The 13,863-nt window shown below is 39.2% G+C and overlaps 3 protein-coding genes across 4 annotated transcripts in view; 1 reads left to right on the top strand and 2 right to left on the bottom strand.

Moving 5' to 3' along the window:
- Positions 1 to 20: 20 nt before the first annotated feature.
- LOC106139130 (caspase Dronc) lies at positions 21 to 11,433 on the bottom strand. 2 transcript variants are annotated; one of them, XM_060954921.1, is made up of 9 exons: positions 11,388 to 11,433; positions 8,545 to 8,696; positions 8,065 to 8,245; positions 7,496 to 7,579; positions 6,805 to 6,930; positions 5,412 to 5,596; positions 4,587 to 4,813; positions 1,832 to 2,016; positions 21 to 1,318 (listed from the first exon to the last, which is right to left on the bottom strand). In XM_060954921.1, exons 2-9 carry the CDS (start codon positions 8,674 to 8,676, stop codon positions 1,107 to 1,109), a joined length of 1,332 nt encoding a protein of 443 aa, XP_060810904.1. In that variant the 5' UTR covers positions 8,677 to 8,696; positions 11,388 to 11,433; the 3' UTR covers positions 21 to 1,106. The 2 variants fall into 2 exon arrangements, with proteins under 2 accessions (XP_060810904.1, XP_060810903.1); XM_060954920.1 differs by lacking the exon at positions 11,388 to 11,433 and having other exon boundaries at positions 8,545 to 9,031.
- LOC106139139 (selenoprotein M) lies at positions 10,150 to 11,119 on the top strand. Its single transcript, XM_013340523.2, has 2 exons — positions 10,150 to 10,417; positions 10,549 to 11,119. The coding sequence occupies exons 1-2, from the start codon at positions 10,325 to 10,327 to the stop codon at positions 10,789 to 10,791; spliced, it is 336 nt and encodes a 111-aa protein (XP_013195977.2). The 5' UTR covers positions 10,150 to 10,324; the 3' UTR covers positions 10,792 to 11,119.
- Positions 11,434 to 12,195: 762 nt separating the features above from the next.
- LOC106139129 (stalled ribosome sensor GCN1) overlaps positions 12,196 to 13,863 on the bottom strand; it is a 33,975-nt gene continuing 32,307 nt past the window's right edge. The window contains exons 39-41 of the mRNA XM_060954926.1: positions 13,348 to 13,818; positions 12,735 to 12,953; positions 12,196 to 12,361 (exon numbers count right to left, since the gene is read on the bottom strand). Coding sequence (XP_060810909.1) covers positions 12,239 to 12,361; positions 12,735 to 12,953; positions 13,348 to 13,818 — 813 coding nt within the window. The 3' untranslated portion in view covers positions 12,196 to 12,238. The remainder of the gene's footprint in view (positions 12,362 to 12,734; positions 12,954 to 13,347; positions 13,819 to 13,863) is intronic.

Here is a 13,863-nt window from a genome sequence, read left to right as displayed (position 1 = left end):
GAAGTATAAAAAAAACTGGATTTTTATTAAAAAGTTGTATATATTAATATATATTGCTGTAAAATTATAGCAAATCTGAGCAATCACATTATAACAACCTATTTGGCGTTTAGTAATACATTTAAATTAGATAATATTGTACGCTTACAATCTAATTTTAGTTAATCGCTAAGAAGAACCTTACTATGGTAAATTATGTACTTAAAAAAGTACATTTAGAAAAATAAATGCTTGACAGGGAAGTGACTCATGTAAAACTGAGGTCAAAATCACGTTAACCCACAATCTGCTTTAAAAACAAACAGATAAGATTAAAAATGCAGATGACGTGAGACAATTCGTTATAAATGCAAATATTACTACTTTTAGAGCACCAATAAAATATTCAGTTACGCTATTTAAGTTTACTCGAATTGACAAAAAGTTGAACACACTTGAATTTTTATAGTGAATATTTTTACCGTCATGTTAGAGATTCTTAAAATCCATTCCGTTTATGATGCAACGCATTCGTCCTTCTGGCTTTAGTCCCGGTTGCATCCTCACCACTTTTGAGAGGAGCCTGGGGAATGGCAAAGCCAAGGATCCTGGATTGGGTGGTTTTTACACGAAGCAACTTCCATCTGAACTCCGCAACCTTTGCAGGTACCTAACCCGTTTTGGATTGATCATGGTTACACATCCAGGTGCCTGAATGTGCAGGTTTGGAAACTATGTTTTCCCTCACCGTAAGAGCATCAGTTAGTATTGTAAACTAATGTAACCTACATAACTTCGAAAGTCATGGGTACAATGCCAAAGTAGGATTTGAACCTGTGCCCTTCTGAGCATTACGCATTTTAACCGGGCAACTTACCGATTCGACCATCGACGCTCTTCAACGTTAATACATCATAAACGCAATATTTATCTCAAAAAGATGCGTTGTGTCACCTTCAAAACTTACGTTAATTCGCCTTCTCATAGACCTTAGCATACAAATATAATTCACCAAACTTTATCACTATCACATTGTAAATAAAATGGCAGTCCTAGACAATTATCAACTAGAATGTTCATATTATTTTTCCAACACTTGAGCACACAGTATGCCGCTGCACATCGTGTCATTGCTGCAGCCCCGGCAGCAGGTAGAGGCGGCTGTTGAAGCCCCACTTGTCCACGGAGGAGGTCTGCAGGCGGTAGGTGGCCTCCATGCGGCGGTCCACCAGCGTCAGCAGCTCCTCCACGTGGCGCTGGTGCGCGTGCTCCGCGAACACGCGGCACAGCGTCTGGATGTACCACGACCCTTCATCAGGGATGCGGTTGGACACGAAACCTGCAATGAAATATTAGTCCGCCGTTGCAATTGATGTGTTTTTTTTTTATAAATATGTACTATATGTTATTACTGTGTAAATTTCTATGCAATAAAGATATTACAAACAAACAAAAATTTAGAAACGGTTGTAGGGATGTATTAGTATAGTAGTAGGCCAACTTCGAGCGCTGGAAATGTATGAAAGATGTTGATTTTGCAGTTAAAATGCTAAAAAAAATTTGATTACTTTCATCTTGGTTTATATATTTAGTTATTGCTGTAAATGTGTGCTTGTCTTTTAGTCTTCAAAATATTCCAAATTTTGACAAAGTCGATCCAGCACTTGTTAGTGAAAGCGTTAGAAATTTTCGCATTTATATATAAATTTTATAAAGAATAGATCGCATAGTCAACTGCATATCAACCTACCCAATTTCAGTGCAAATTCGCCTCTATTACCGCGCCCTAGAGTGCCATACAACGTAACTTGATATGCGGCAGACTGTACGCTTTAATGAACAGGTTCGTTACCCGGCACGGTGGAGTGCGCGATGAGTATGTCGGAGTAGGTCCGGCCGGGCGGGCGCGCGCGCTGCGCCGGCGGGGGCGCGCCGTCGCGCTCGCAGCGCTGCGCCCGCGCCGGCCGCGCGCCCGAGTCGCGCGCCGGCATGCGCACGTGCGGCGGCGCATGCGGCCACTCCTGCTCTTTCTTGCCTCTGGAAAATAGGAGGAGTATTTCCAAACTTATAGTACAGTAGAAACTCGATTATCCGGCGATCAGTTATACGGATTCGCGATTATCCGGACTACAGACAAACCGCATTAAATGTACCTACCTACAAATCGTATTTATGCAAACATGAACGTGTCAGAACTGGCATCACCCCGCCCGCGATCGCTGCCTCACGCGTTTCGTTATTTAGTTGGTTAGCAATTGCTACTCTGTCTTGACGTGCGTGTCACGACTAGATCGACGACGTATCTAAAAATGTTAAAGCGTAAGAGAGTGGTGTTATCGCTTAAAAAAAAATTAAATATTTTGAAATTAATTCATTAAAAATAAATATATTTAAAAAATAAATTGATTCATTAAAAAAAGGAGAAACAGGTCGTAAGTTAACTGATAAGTATGGTGTAGGTACATCCACGATAAGTAATATTAAGAAGAATACCGATTCAATTTTGTTGTACACCTGCAAATTAGATAGTTAAGACGGGAGTAAACATCGGAAAATGATGAAGAAACCGAAAAATGAACTTTTGGAAGACGCTTTGTAATGCTGGTTTTTACAATAACGATCAACTGAGCAACCGATGTCTGGTTCGTTGCTGTGTGAAAAAGCATTACAGTTAAATAAAAAAATAGGGGGCGATGAATCTTTTGTGGCAAGTAACGGATGGTTATACAGATTTAAATCTCGTCATGGAATTCGAGAATCTATACTTTTCTATACTAATATTATAAAGCTGAAGAGTTTGTTTTGTTTGTTTGTTTGTTTAAACGCGCTAATCTCAGAAACTACTGAACCGATTTGAATAATTCTTTCACTGTTAGATAGTCTATTTATCGAGGAAGGCTATAGGCTACATTTTATCCCGGATTTCCTACGGGAAACGTCAACAATGCAGGTGAAAGTTGAATGAGTCGGCCATCTGCAAGCTTTCCACGCGAACGCTGCGCAAACCTACAAAGATATAGTAAAACAATGTACTAAAGATGTGAAGTACTCATTTTTTGCCACAAAAAAGTCCGCGAGAGCATATATCTATCTCTTAAGGTTTACTTACAATAACCACTTTTATGTTCATTTTTAAGATTATTTTTTCATTATAAACATAAGTTATTTTGAAACCAATTTTCTTTAATTCAGTATTAATCCTTATCCAAATAAATATGTTTATTACTTTCGGCTTTTCATGTAGACTAAAATTGCCATTTACAGTATATAAATCAGACGAATAGGTTTTGAGATATAGTCGTTATAAGCAATTTGCAGCGAAACATTTAATACGGCGAACCAGCGTTCTTTCTAATACGCGTGACCGCCTGCAAGATCAGCCTGTTAGATCCCACTACTGGGCAAAGGCCTCTCATCTCACTATACGGTCTCCGTTCCGTCGCGGGTAATGATGTGGGCCAAGTCGTCGCCAAGTCGCATAACAATTAGCAGCTATATTTGATAAAGCCGAGGAGGATGTTTGCAAAAATAAATATGATGCCCAAAATAACTATTCCACGCGGACGAAGTCGCGGGCACAGCTAGTTGGAAATACAAGGTGAAAAAATGTCAGCTAATGTAGATGCAGCAAATTTTTTTCAAGATGATTTCAAGAAGAATTTGGACGAAAATAACTATTACGTAGATTTTGTTTAAAATGCTGATGAAACCGGATTAAACTGGAAGTCATTGCCTTCAAAATCTTAAAACTAGCAAAGAGCTAGTAACAATATTAGTTTGCGCTAACGCTACCGGGACCCATTAAATACCTTTGCTTCTCATCGGAAAATCAAAAGAACCCAGATGTATTAAAAATATCAGGGTACCCGATTTTCTTCATACTTTCGATTATCCGAATGCCTTTCAACAACAATTAGTCCGGTTAATCGAGTTTCTACTGTACTAATGCATCTAATTAAAGGATAATATAATATTATCTGTATATTGTTTAGGTAGAGTCACAAGTTACGATTTCGGCTATTTCTAGAAAGAAGTGTTTCTCGTAGTAGGTGTAAATGCACTCTCGGTAAATATAGTAAATATCATATTGAGCTAATTACGCCAGTGCCGTGGGGTTCGTCGTGTAAACATGTGCAACAGGTTACGCGTTCGAGTGTAAAGAAAAATAAAAATACGCTTTGTAACAACATTCGTGATAAAAATTCCCACAGATTGTGCTAAATCCAACTTGGAATATTTTCTTTCAATCATTCTCGTATTAAAGAGCCATAATGTATTGGGCTATTCTATATATATATATTTTTTTTTCAATAAAAACGTCGGACTACTATTTCGGTTTTTTTGTTCAATAGAGTTTGCAAACAAACTAATTATTAATATGACAAAATAACTAAAATCGAGTCGACCATTGTAAAATTAATTAAAATACACATTATTTATTTTATGATAACATTTTATTGTTCTAACTCTACATCAAAAAGCTAGTCTGTCATTTTCCTTTCTCCTTTTAGTTTTTACAAAAAAAAAAGTATTTATTTCATCACAACCATAAGCGCAGCACACACTCTAAAATCACGCGACACAAATACATACAGAATTTCCATTACCTGCAAGTCTGGAAGATGAAAACCTTGGGCACGCCCTTGAGCTGCGGCAGCGCCTTATTGCTGAAGTGCTCGATGAAGTCGTATAGGGAGATGAGGCGGCCGTCGCTGCAGCGGAAGTCGTTGTCGGAGGAGCCGTGCCGGTCGTACCCGTGCGAGGACACCACCACGAACACGCACTTGGCGCCCTCCAGCGTGCTGGGCAGGTTGCGAAGGCTGTCCATCGTTTCCTTGTTCACGAGAAAATTAGTTTGGTTGTAATTGTGATTTTGGAATAGATGAAGAAATTTGTGGAGGGTCACCAGCAATGGGACACAAAATTAGGCTAAGAAAAGTGATTATGAATCTAAAAAGAGATTTAAATAATCACTAAACATTTTGTTTAATAATCCTTGAATTTAATTTTGTAGATTAGTTGCGTGCATAACCAGTCAACATCCGTTTTATTGCTGTGTGGATCCTGGCAAAAATAGAAAAACGAATAGAACCACTCCATCTCTTTCCCATGGATGTCGTACCTAAAATGCGACTTAGGGATAGGATAATAAATTTTAGACAATGGGCTAGCAACCTTTCACTATTTTAATTTCAATTCTATCATTAAATCCCGCAAGGGATATAAACATAATTAATGTATGACTTATATATTACACATACGTTTTATGCTGTAGTTTTACGGTAGGCATGGCTGCAAAAACTGACAATGACGACACAAGAAACAGAAGTATATAGTTTACTGTCACTTTTCGATGCATGGATGTCCTGTTTATCACCGGAATCGATGACTCGATGTCTTTTTTTAAGAGAGTTAAGAATTAAGTAATTCACCTCTTTGTTGAGGTCTAAGAAGGAGACAGCCCTGAAGCCGAGCTCGTGGAACAGGTACTTGAGGTTGTCGGAGTCCCGGTCGGCGCCCCGGCGCGGCGCCTCGATGTCGTTGTCGAAGTTCATGTACGTGTAGATCAACATTATGCGCTGGCGGGGCTCCCCGCGCACGTCGTACATTTTTATGTCTGCAACATAGACAATGGATATATGTATCATTAAAATATCGGACGACGCAGCGTAGGCAGGGGTTTCACCCGTACGTCGATTCAAATTCAAAATGTTTATTCATATCTTCTGGTGGTTTCAATTCAAAATTAATATTCATATCATCATATCTTTTGGTTTCACAACATTGGTTGACGTCAAATAAATTACTTAAAACTAAGTTTACTGCCGCTTCCAAGGCGTCAGTGCAGAAGAAGCGGTAACAAACTGCACTGCAGCATTTTCATAAACAACGTCAACTTCACGATATCCCCATTTTACGATTCGCCAAATCTTTTATCATGCGAACCGCTGTGATGGAATTCTCTCCCCGCATCTCTCTTCCTATCCTCTTCTTCTGTCCAAGAAAATGCCCAAGTTGTATGTATCGGACATACAACTTGGGCATTTTCTTGGACAGAGTGAATATCACCAGTACCACCAGGCTGATTAAGGTCAAACAGACTCAACTTATCATATAAAAAAAGATCCACTTCTTCTACGTCGATTCCTCATGACTCGAGGGTCTGACCAACATAAACTTCCTTTTTTGATCTTGATCTTGCACCTGCTCCATGGCCTGGAGGTTGGAGCGAGATGGAGAGTACAATGCTGATCGTCTCCATCCATCTTATCGGTGCTCGTCCCTGGCCTCTTTGGCTTGGGACATGACCCAACAAAATAAACTTTTCTTAAACTATAGACTCACACTCCCACTGAAAAAGTGCATGCGTACATATAGTCACATCTAAATCCCTTGCGGGATAGACAGAGCCAACAGTCTTAAACTGACAGGCCACGTTCAGCTGTTTGGCTTAATGATAGAATTGAGATTCAAATAGTGACAGGTTGCTAGCATATCGCCTAAAAGAATCCCAAGTTTATAAGCCTAAACAAATTCGACCCTCCGTTTCAAAATGGACCTTGGCAATTCATTACAATCCATTTTTGAATGGTCCCTCTCTTTTTCCTGGCTCCTACTGTTAGTTCCGGTTACATCTCACCTCTCAAGCCCAGGGTACGTCATTTAACCATGATCCAGACCATGGGTATGACCTCTGAAAACTTTGATGTGTTATAAGTTAACCTGTACTGGATCATTGTTACAAGTGCACATTAAAAAAGTTGAAATTTCACCTGCCTCAGGATTATATTGATATTTATTTAAATAAATATGTTATTTTCTCACCATTGCCTTCATCTACAACGGGTTCTGTACACTTCTTGACGTCAAAGGGCGGGGCGTCGATCTGCGGCGGCAGCTCGAGCGGCGGCGGCGGCAGCGGCTTCGGCGAAGGGGCTCGCGCTTCTGAAACTTACGTTACACGTGACACTTCAGTGGTATTCACAAATGAGTTTTGACTCGTTGTCCCACGATAATGACACACAAACTAATCTCATTGATTTTTTACTTGTGGTCCCACCCATTTTGTCCCGCTGTCAATTTTGTTCCCTCTTGGACAGTTTCGCAATCCACACTAATAATAAGAAAAAACATTTATTTAATTTACAATGTATTTGACGTCAATTGTGAAACCAAAAGATATGACAATTGTTAAGTGATATGAAGTATGTACTCTATAATAATAAATACAAATTTTGAATTTGAATTTCATTTGTATGTTTGTAATGAATTAACTCAAAAACAACTGAACCTGGTGCTACTTTGAGAACTTGGCTTTGAAAACATACACATCCAGATGATTTATGTGAAGTTCAGTGTAGGTTTCCTCACATTGATTTCCCACACTGTGCGAAATGGTTGAAATTAATATGTATATGTAACTCAGAAAACCATAACTTAATGTTGCACTCTGCTTTATCAGTTTGACTCTTCAGGAAGGTAATAATATAACAAGGTAGAGAGATGATATACATACTTTTTTTTGTCTCCGCTTCACATTTTCCCTTCTCTTTTTTTTTAGTGCTAATACTTATGAAGCTGCCCTCGTCATTTCCAGATCCTATAAAACAGAAATACCACTTTACTGTCAGACACAAAAATTCAATTAATTTTTTTTAATAATTTGTGCAGATATAGGCCAAATGGTCGCTTCACTTGATGACCTGACCTTTAACTTACAACATATGTAATTATGTACAATTTGGAAAAAAAGATGACAATTTGGAAACAAATAATCAGGGATGAATGCATGTAGGTATGTACTAAGGGGATAATTTTTTGCATCATGTAGTAGATACCACTTGAAAGACATATATGTATACATACATATAATTATGTCTATATACCTTGCAGGGTACACAGAGCTAACCCGCCAGTCTTGAAAAGACTGCAAGGCCACATCCAGTTGTTGTCATTTCCATTACATTAAGCAATAGCTACAATAAGCAATAGACAGCCTTTGTTATACAAGAAATACAATGTCCAGTATCAGGCAGTCCTTAATTAACTTGAATACCCTGACTATCATTTCATTAATAAACTCACTGTCATTATTTGCCTTCAGAGGGCGACCGTGGAACTCCCCCTCAGGATCCAAATCTCTGGCCAAGTTCCACAAGCCATTCTCCCACAGCGTGTCAATCAGATGTCTGAAGGCATTCGGTCCTCTTCGCATCAGATGTAAGTAGAAGGCGCGCTTATGAACTGTATCACTAATGTTGCGATTCTAAAAACAAAAACAAAAAACAATAAAATCGGCAGAAAGTAAATAATCACTATGTTCACTGTTTACCCCTTTTTTAGTAGAAAATACTACAATTTAAGACTTGTGGGCCACAGTACTAACAGATTCTAGTAGATCTAGCTCAAGGCCACGGTTCCCCAGGCATCGCACCTAGCCTGGCGGTAGATCTTCCCTTTGGTGGCAGGCGAGCTGAATCGTCGCTTCCGCTACAGCTAATGTTACTACATTAACGACAGGAATCGTCTTGCTCATGATGAACCCACCAGCGTAATAGTACTTACATTATATGGTTCTATCATGTGCTCAGCAAACACTCCTTTTTCGTACAGTGAAGACACCATCACATGAAGGTCAGTCTGTCTTATTAAAGAATGATAGAACTTCTGGATTGCTGTTTTATGTTTAGGATCCATTTCTCTTTTATTTCGGATTACTGTAAAATTTGATGCAAATAATAGTAATGGTATTAATAACGAATATCTGGGTAAGTACAACAAAGTTGTAACAACCACAAACTTTGAATAAGAGCTCAATTAATAATCAAACAAAAGAAATCTTAAGTGCAAAACAGCAAAGAAAATTCACTTCAACTTCACGTTCTTCAAACTAAATAAAGGGGGAGGAGAGAGAAGGCAAGACACTATGATGACGGTTGTAATCAGTGTTGCCAACTCAGTTTTAGAAAAGGTCGTAGGCCAGTAGAAAATTACGTAGACATAGTAAAATTTCCATATGAGAAATACGTAGATATATGTACTTTTTTCTGCTTGAAATGAAGACGTGAATAAAACGACAATTCATAAGACCCTAAAAATTGCAAACAGTCAGAAGATAGATAAAACTGGTTAAAGATATCTCCGCTTACAAAAATAAGAGTAATAAATAAATAAATATTCCAGTAACTAGTCAAGTTTCACATTATCTACATTCTACATATGAAACCACCACTTACAGATAATTAAAAAAAAGTTTGCTACTTCATGGTCATCGACTTATTTAAATTATTCAATTTTATATTATTTTCAGATTAATTAAATTTATACATATATTTACTAAAAAGTGTACCTAATGTGTTCCTGCATAGACTCGCGATTTATTTTTAAGCCACTTTTCGTGAAAAGTAAGCCTGTTAGCGTTTCAATGGAAAGTCTGTTTCTTATGTTCGTCATTTGCGCTATTATGTCCGTTACGGAAATTTTGTTAACTTTTTTTCGCGAAAATAACGGAATTAACGCCCATCCAGTCTAACGACGAGATATGTTATTTTGCAATTGAATAATTTTGATAGAAAATACGTATATTTTCGGACTAAAGTTTGTTGGTTTGCGTGAAAGGCTTAAAATACGTAGATCTGCGTTAAAAGACGTAGAGTTGGCAACGCTGGTTGGAATATGGGTTTGCAACAGAGTTTTGCAAAAGCTAAAAAAAAACAAACAAAAGATAGGATTGTTAGTGTTGTTGCCGCTTTAAAATCCCTATTGAGAATTGATAATCAACCGACAGACTATTTATAAAACAACTTTAGTTTGAGAATATACGACAAAAAACATACCATTCATAATAGACTGTAGGAAAAATAATTAATAAATATATACAAAAACTGTGTGAGGCATCACAGCTTAGTCTCTATAACTGTAGTTACACCTTCGCCAGCATCGTAAATCCCAAGATCTCTTAAATATTAGAATGACAAAGCGTTTGTCGATCGATATAGAACAAGAGCCTGTGAACGCCAGACATACCTTATTTTGTAAAAGCTGAAAGATCGATAGGCTATTGATAATGGAGATCCGTGTATATAAAACGCCAATATAGCGGAAAAACTAACGCTGAAACCGAAATTGCCGAGTTGGCAACACATACGGATAGTATCAAAGTCAAGTCGGGGATTTCGTTATTTGTTTGTGTGTTCGTCAGTCAGCTTTCATAGTTCATAGTAAATATCAAGTATCTCTATTTTGTTTGTGATTCTGTACTGTACTCAAGTTTACTCCGACAGGCAGTGTTCTATTTCTTTTTTAATTCCTCTCTTTGGCAAGCGGAGATTAGCATTTTTATAAAATGAAGTTGCTAATTTCAGTAACATTGTTTTGTGTTTGTCTCTTATCGGCATTTTCTTATGAAAATTCGGATATCAAGTCTGCAAGAATTGAAGTAAGAAAACATAATAAACATAAAAAAAATATGATATAACTTTATTGACCCACGGGATCGAATGTATTACATTATTATAAGTACAATTAATAATTCTATAACGTACAACTTGGGATACCTATTGCTTTCAGAGTTGCAGGGGATGTTCATTAAACCGCCTCCCGGAAGTGAAAGAGTTCGTGTTAAACGACGCCCCTAAATATGAACGGGTTGAAGTGAAATTCATCACGGGCGCTCCCCCGGAGCTGGTTTTGTTGGGCGAGGCTGATAAGGAGCTGGAACGTATCCCACTGTCAGAGCTGCAGCGGTCAGAGTGCAATGAACTACTGCAAAACAGGGGTTTTGTTCAAAATCCGAAGCAGTCTGAATTATAAGTCACTTAAGTCGAAAATGTAATGGTTAATTTGTAGAATTTTGTTGATTTGATTCAAGTGGGGTGTCACAAAGAAATATAACCATAAGTTGTCATTCCAGCATGGATAGTTGACATACCATGTATTTCTGCTAACATGTAACAATTAATTGTTGAAGACCTTAAGGTCTTCCTCAGAGTAAAATCAAACTGAAGTACAAAAAAAATCAATGATTTGTAACTGTAAAAATTTATTAAGCCATGTTTTAAGTGATTCAGCTGCATTCCATGAATAAATTTAATAAAATGTAAGCATTATCAGTATAACAATAAAAGATTCAGTCATAAAACTTTTTGTCTTTAATTACAACTTTTCTAACTGGAATCCTAAAAGAGCCTGTGTTACCCCTAAAGGTGTTGTCCTTCATCTGTGTTTAAAGACATCAAAATCTGTATAGTTGTGTGATATAAATAAACAGATTTAAATTGATATTTTTTAACTTCAAAACAAAGCATATTATAGTAAAAAATTGGCAACTTATTTAGATGATACTTTTTTTTTTTCGATATAAGATTTAAATAATGATCTTATTCCATACTGTAATTTGTACGGCTTACCCTTGCTACGCTCATGAATTTACGACAAGCACCAGTACTGTACAATTATCTCGACACGAGGCTACAATGACTATCCATTTTTATCTCTGAAATAACCTACTTGTATCACATTACACTGATAAGTTGTGACAATGCAAATAAAAAGTAGGTACTAACAAATAAATTAGGGTTATAAACTATCCTTCTAAAGAGGCCGTCGTTGAAAGGTAAAGACCACTAATTCCTTGTAAATGTAATGGTACATAATGAACGTTAAAAAAATTGTATTTACAATTTTGTAGAGGTACTTATTACTTACGTAAAGTAGGTACGTTTATAATTCTTATATTGCATTTTGACATTGTGTATACAAGTTAGTGATATAGTTATAAATTATTACGTCTATATCCTTTGTGGTTTTGACAGAGCCAACGGTCTCGAAAATACTAAGTTGAGTATGAAATAGTGCCAGGTTGCTAACCGGTCGCTCCTACCCTTTAGCTTAGTCGCCTTTTAGTACAACCATGAAAATAATATGGAGTGATCCTATTCTTGAGTGAGTCGGGATCCATACAACACTAAAGAATAGAACACAATGATATAGTTACTGTCAAAAATCAGTAAGAAGAAGAATCTTGGTAGAACACATCCGCAGACTTGAAATGGCAGACATTTCAAGTGAATTCAAATTCAAAGTGTGCCAGCTACTCTTCAAGAGACAGGCTTATTAACTAGTTTATTAAACAATACAGCTAAACGTGTCCTCAGTCTAGCGACATTGGCTCAGCTCCAGTATTTTAACCTAAAAAAAGTGGAAATAAAACAAGGGTTAAGTTAAAATTGATATATTATAGATAGAGTATAACGGGTAGCTAAGTAAGCAGCGTGCAGTCGAGATCTTCATCCCTTGCGTCGCTGTGCGGGCGGCGGAGCACCCGAGACACCACGTCCGCCAGGGCCTCGCGGGCGCCTTCGTCCAGCAGAGACAGGCATTGCTGAGGACACATTAACATTTTAATATTTTAAGCGGAGAAAATTAATGTTTATAGAGCGTTAGGTAAATATTGATCAATAAACGTGACTCTTTACCGTCTTTACGAACAGACTGTAAGGTATTTGAATCAAAAAAGCAAGGCAGTTCTAAGGTGTTCAGGTTCGTTTCCCGGTCATCCCCATCCTGTCGTCCATATTTACAGAGTTAGAAATAGTTTAATCACTTAGTGATTTGGTTATGGGCCCTGGAGTTCGAAAAGAAATCGTTTTTTGAATTATAGGATTTATCCTCTCTGAATGATGGGCTCTCCGAGCAGTTAGGTATACCGAATCGCTGCGAGAATAACGCTGGAAACAAGTATGGTCGCGGCGCACCTGGTAGTGCGCGGTGTGGTCGGGCAGGCGCAGCACGCGGCGCAGCGCCAGCTCGGCGCCGGCGCGCACGCAGGAGTTGCGCTCCTTGGTGCCGTTGACGAGCGCCGGCAGCAGCGCGCGCAGCAGCTCGGCGCCGCCCGCCGGCCGCGCCGCGCGCCCCGCCAGCGCGCTCGCGCTCGCCATCAGCTGCTTCACCTCGTTGCTGCTGTGGTTCATGCTCTGGACATGCGGAAATATGGAGTCTGGTAGAAATCTTTGGTGAGGTCATTAAAGATTATGGGAGACAAGGAACTTTAAACTAATGCACGGGGTGGACAAAGCATTAATGTGTACCTTTTGTACCTTTGAAAGTTTTCAATAAATAAATAAACAAAGGGTAAATATATGTATGTTTCTTGTGATTCCCAGCACCAATAAAAAAATAATAGAAAAGATAAAGAACAACCTGTCATTATTTGACCCTGTCCAACCCCCACAAGAAAAACACATGATCATAATATGTAGGTATGTTATGTATGGTAAATATATCGGTAAGCGACCCCGAATCTCAAATACACTTCAATGGTCGCGGTAAACACACTTCACTACCTCAAGACCACAAAAATAAACTCACCCTGACAAACTGCGACAGTAGATTCGGCGGGATCGGCCTGTCGTTCTGCAGGAGATACTTCATCAGATAACCAATGCCTCGTATCCCGTTGCACGTGATCGGTATCTTATCGCTGGCGAGGTAGCCGAGCAGCGCTTTATCAATCTTCTCCTCGAACTGGTCGCGGTACACGCACTCCGGTGTCTCCTTGAGGGCGACGAACAGCGCGCACGACCTTCCATGCTGGAGGAGCCACTCGTCCGCGTGCGCGGCGTTGGCGGCGAGCGGCGCCAGGATGTGGTGCAGCAGCGCCGCGTGGCGGTGGTGGGCGGGCAGCACGTGCAGCAGCGCGCCCAGGCAGCCGCCCACGGGCGCGCGCGGCGGGTCGTCGGCGTGCCCCAGGAAGGCGGCGCTGGTGAGCGTGGACAGCACCACCAGCGCGGTCTGCTCGGTCATCTTCTCGCCGCCCACGGTGATGATGCTGCGGAGGGCCTGGTAACAAAATGGCGGGATATTTTACGGGCAGAACATATATAC

This window comes from Amyelois transitella, chromosome 5 (assembly GCF_032362555.1).
Source record: "Amyelois transitella isolate CPQ chromosome 5, ilAmyTran1.1, whole genome shotgun sequence".
In the NCBI taxonomy this organism is placed as follows: domain Eukaryota; kingdom Metazoa; phylum Arthropoda; class Insecta; order Lepidoptera; family Pyralidae; genus Amyelois; species Amyelois transitella.
Note: the sequence above shows the minus strand (reverse complement) of the source record. Positions and strands in the feature narration are given on the sequence as shown.

What these genes read in the sequence shown, in the direction of transcription:
- LOC106139130 (XM_060954921.1), bottom strand. Translation starts at nt 8,676, where the DNA reads ATGGATCCTAAACATAAAACAGCAATCCAGAAGTTCTATCATTCTTTA. An exon ending in ACATGATAGAACCATATAAT is followed by an intron (nt 8,246 to 8,544) that starts GTAAGTACTATT and finishes TTTTGTTTTTAG; the next exon opens with AATCGCAACATTAGTGATAC. An exon ending in CGTTGTAGATGAAGGCAATG is followed by an intron (nt 5,597 to 6,804) that starts GTGAGAAAATAA and finishes TCTATGTTGCAG; the next exon opens with ACATAAAAATGTACGACGTG.
- LOC106139139 (XM_013340523.2), top strand. Translation starts at nt 10,325, where the DNA reads ATGAAGTTGCTAATTTCAGTAACATTGTTTTGTGTTTGTCTCTTATCG. An exon ending in TCAAGTCTGCAAGAATTGAA is followed by an intron (nt 10,418 to 10,548) that starts GTAAGAAAACAT and finishes TATTGCTTTCAG; the next exon opens with AGTTGCAGGGGATGTTCATT.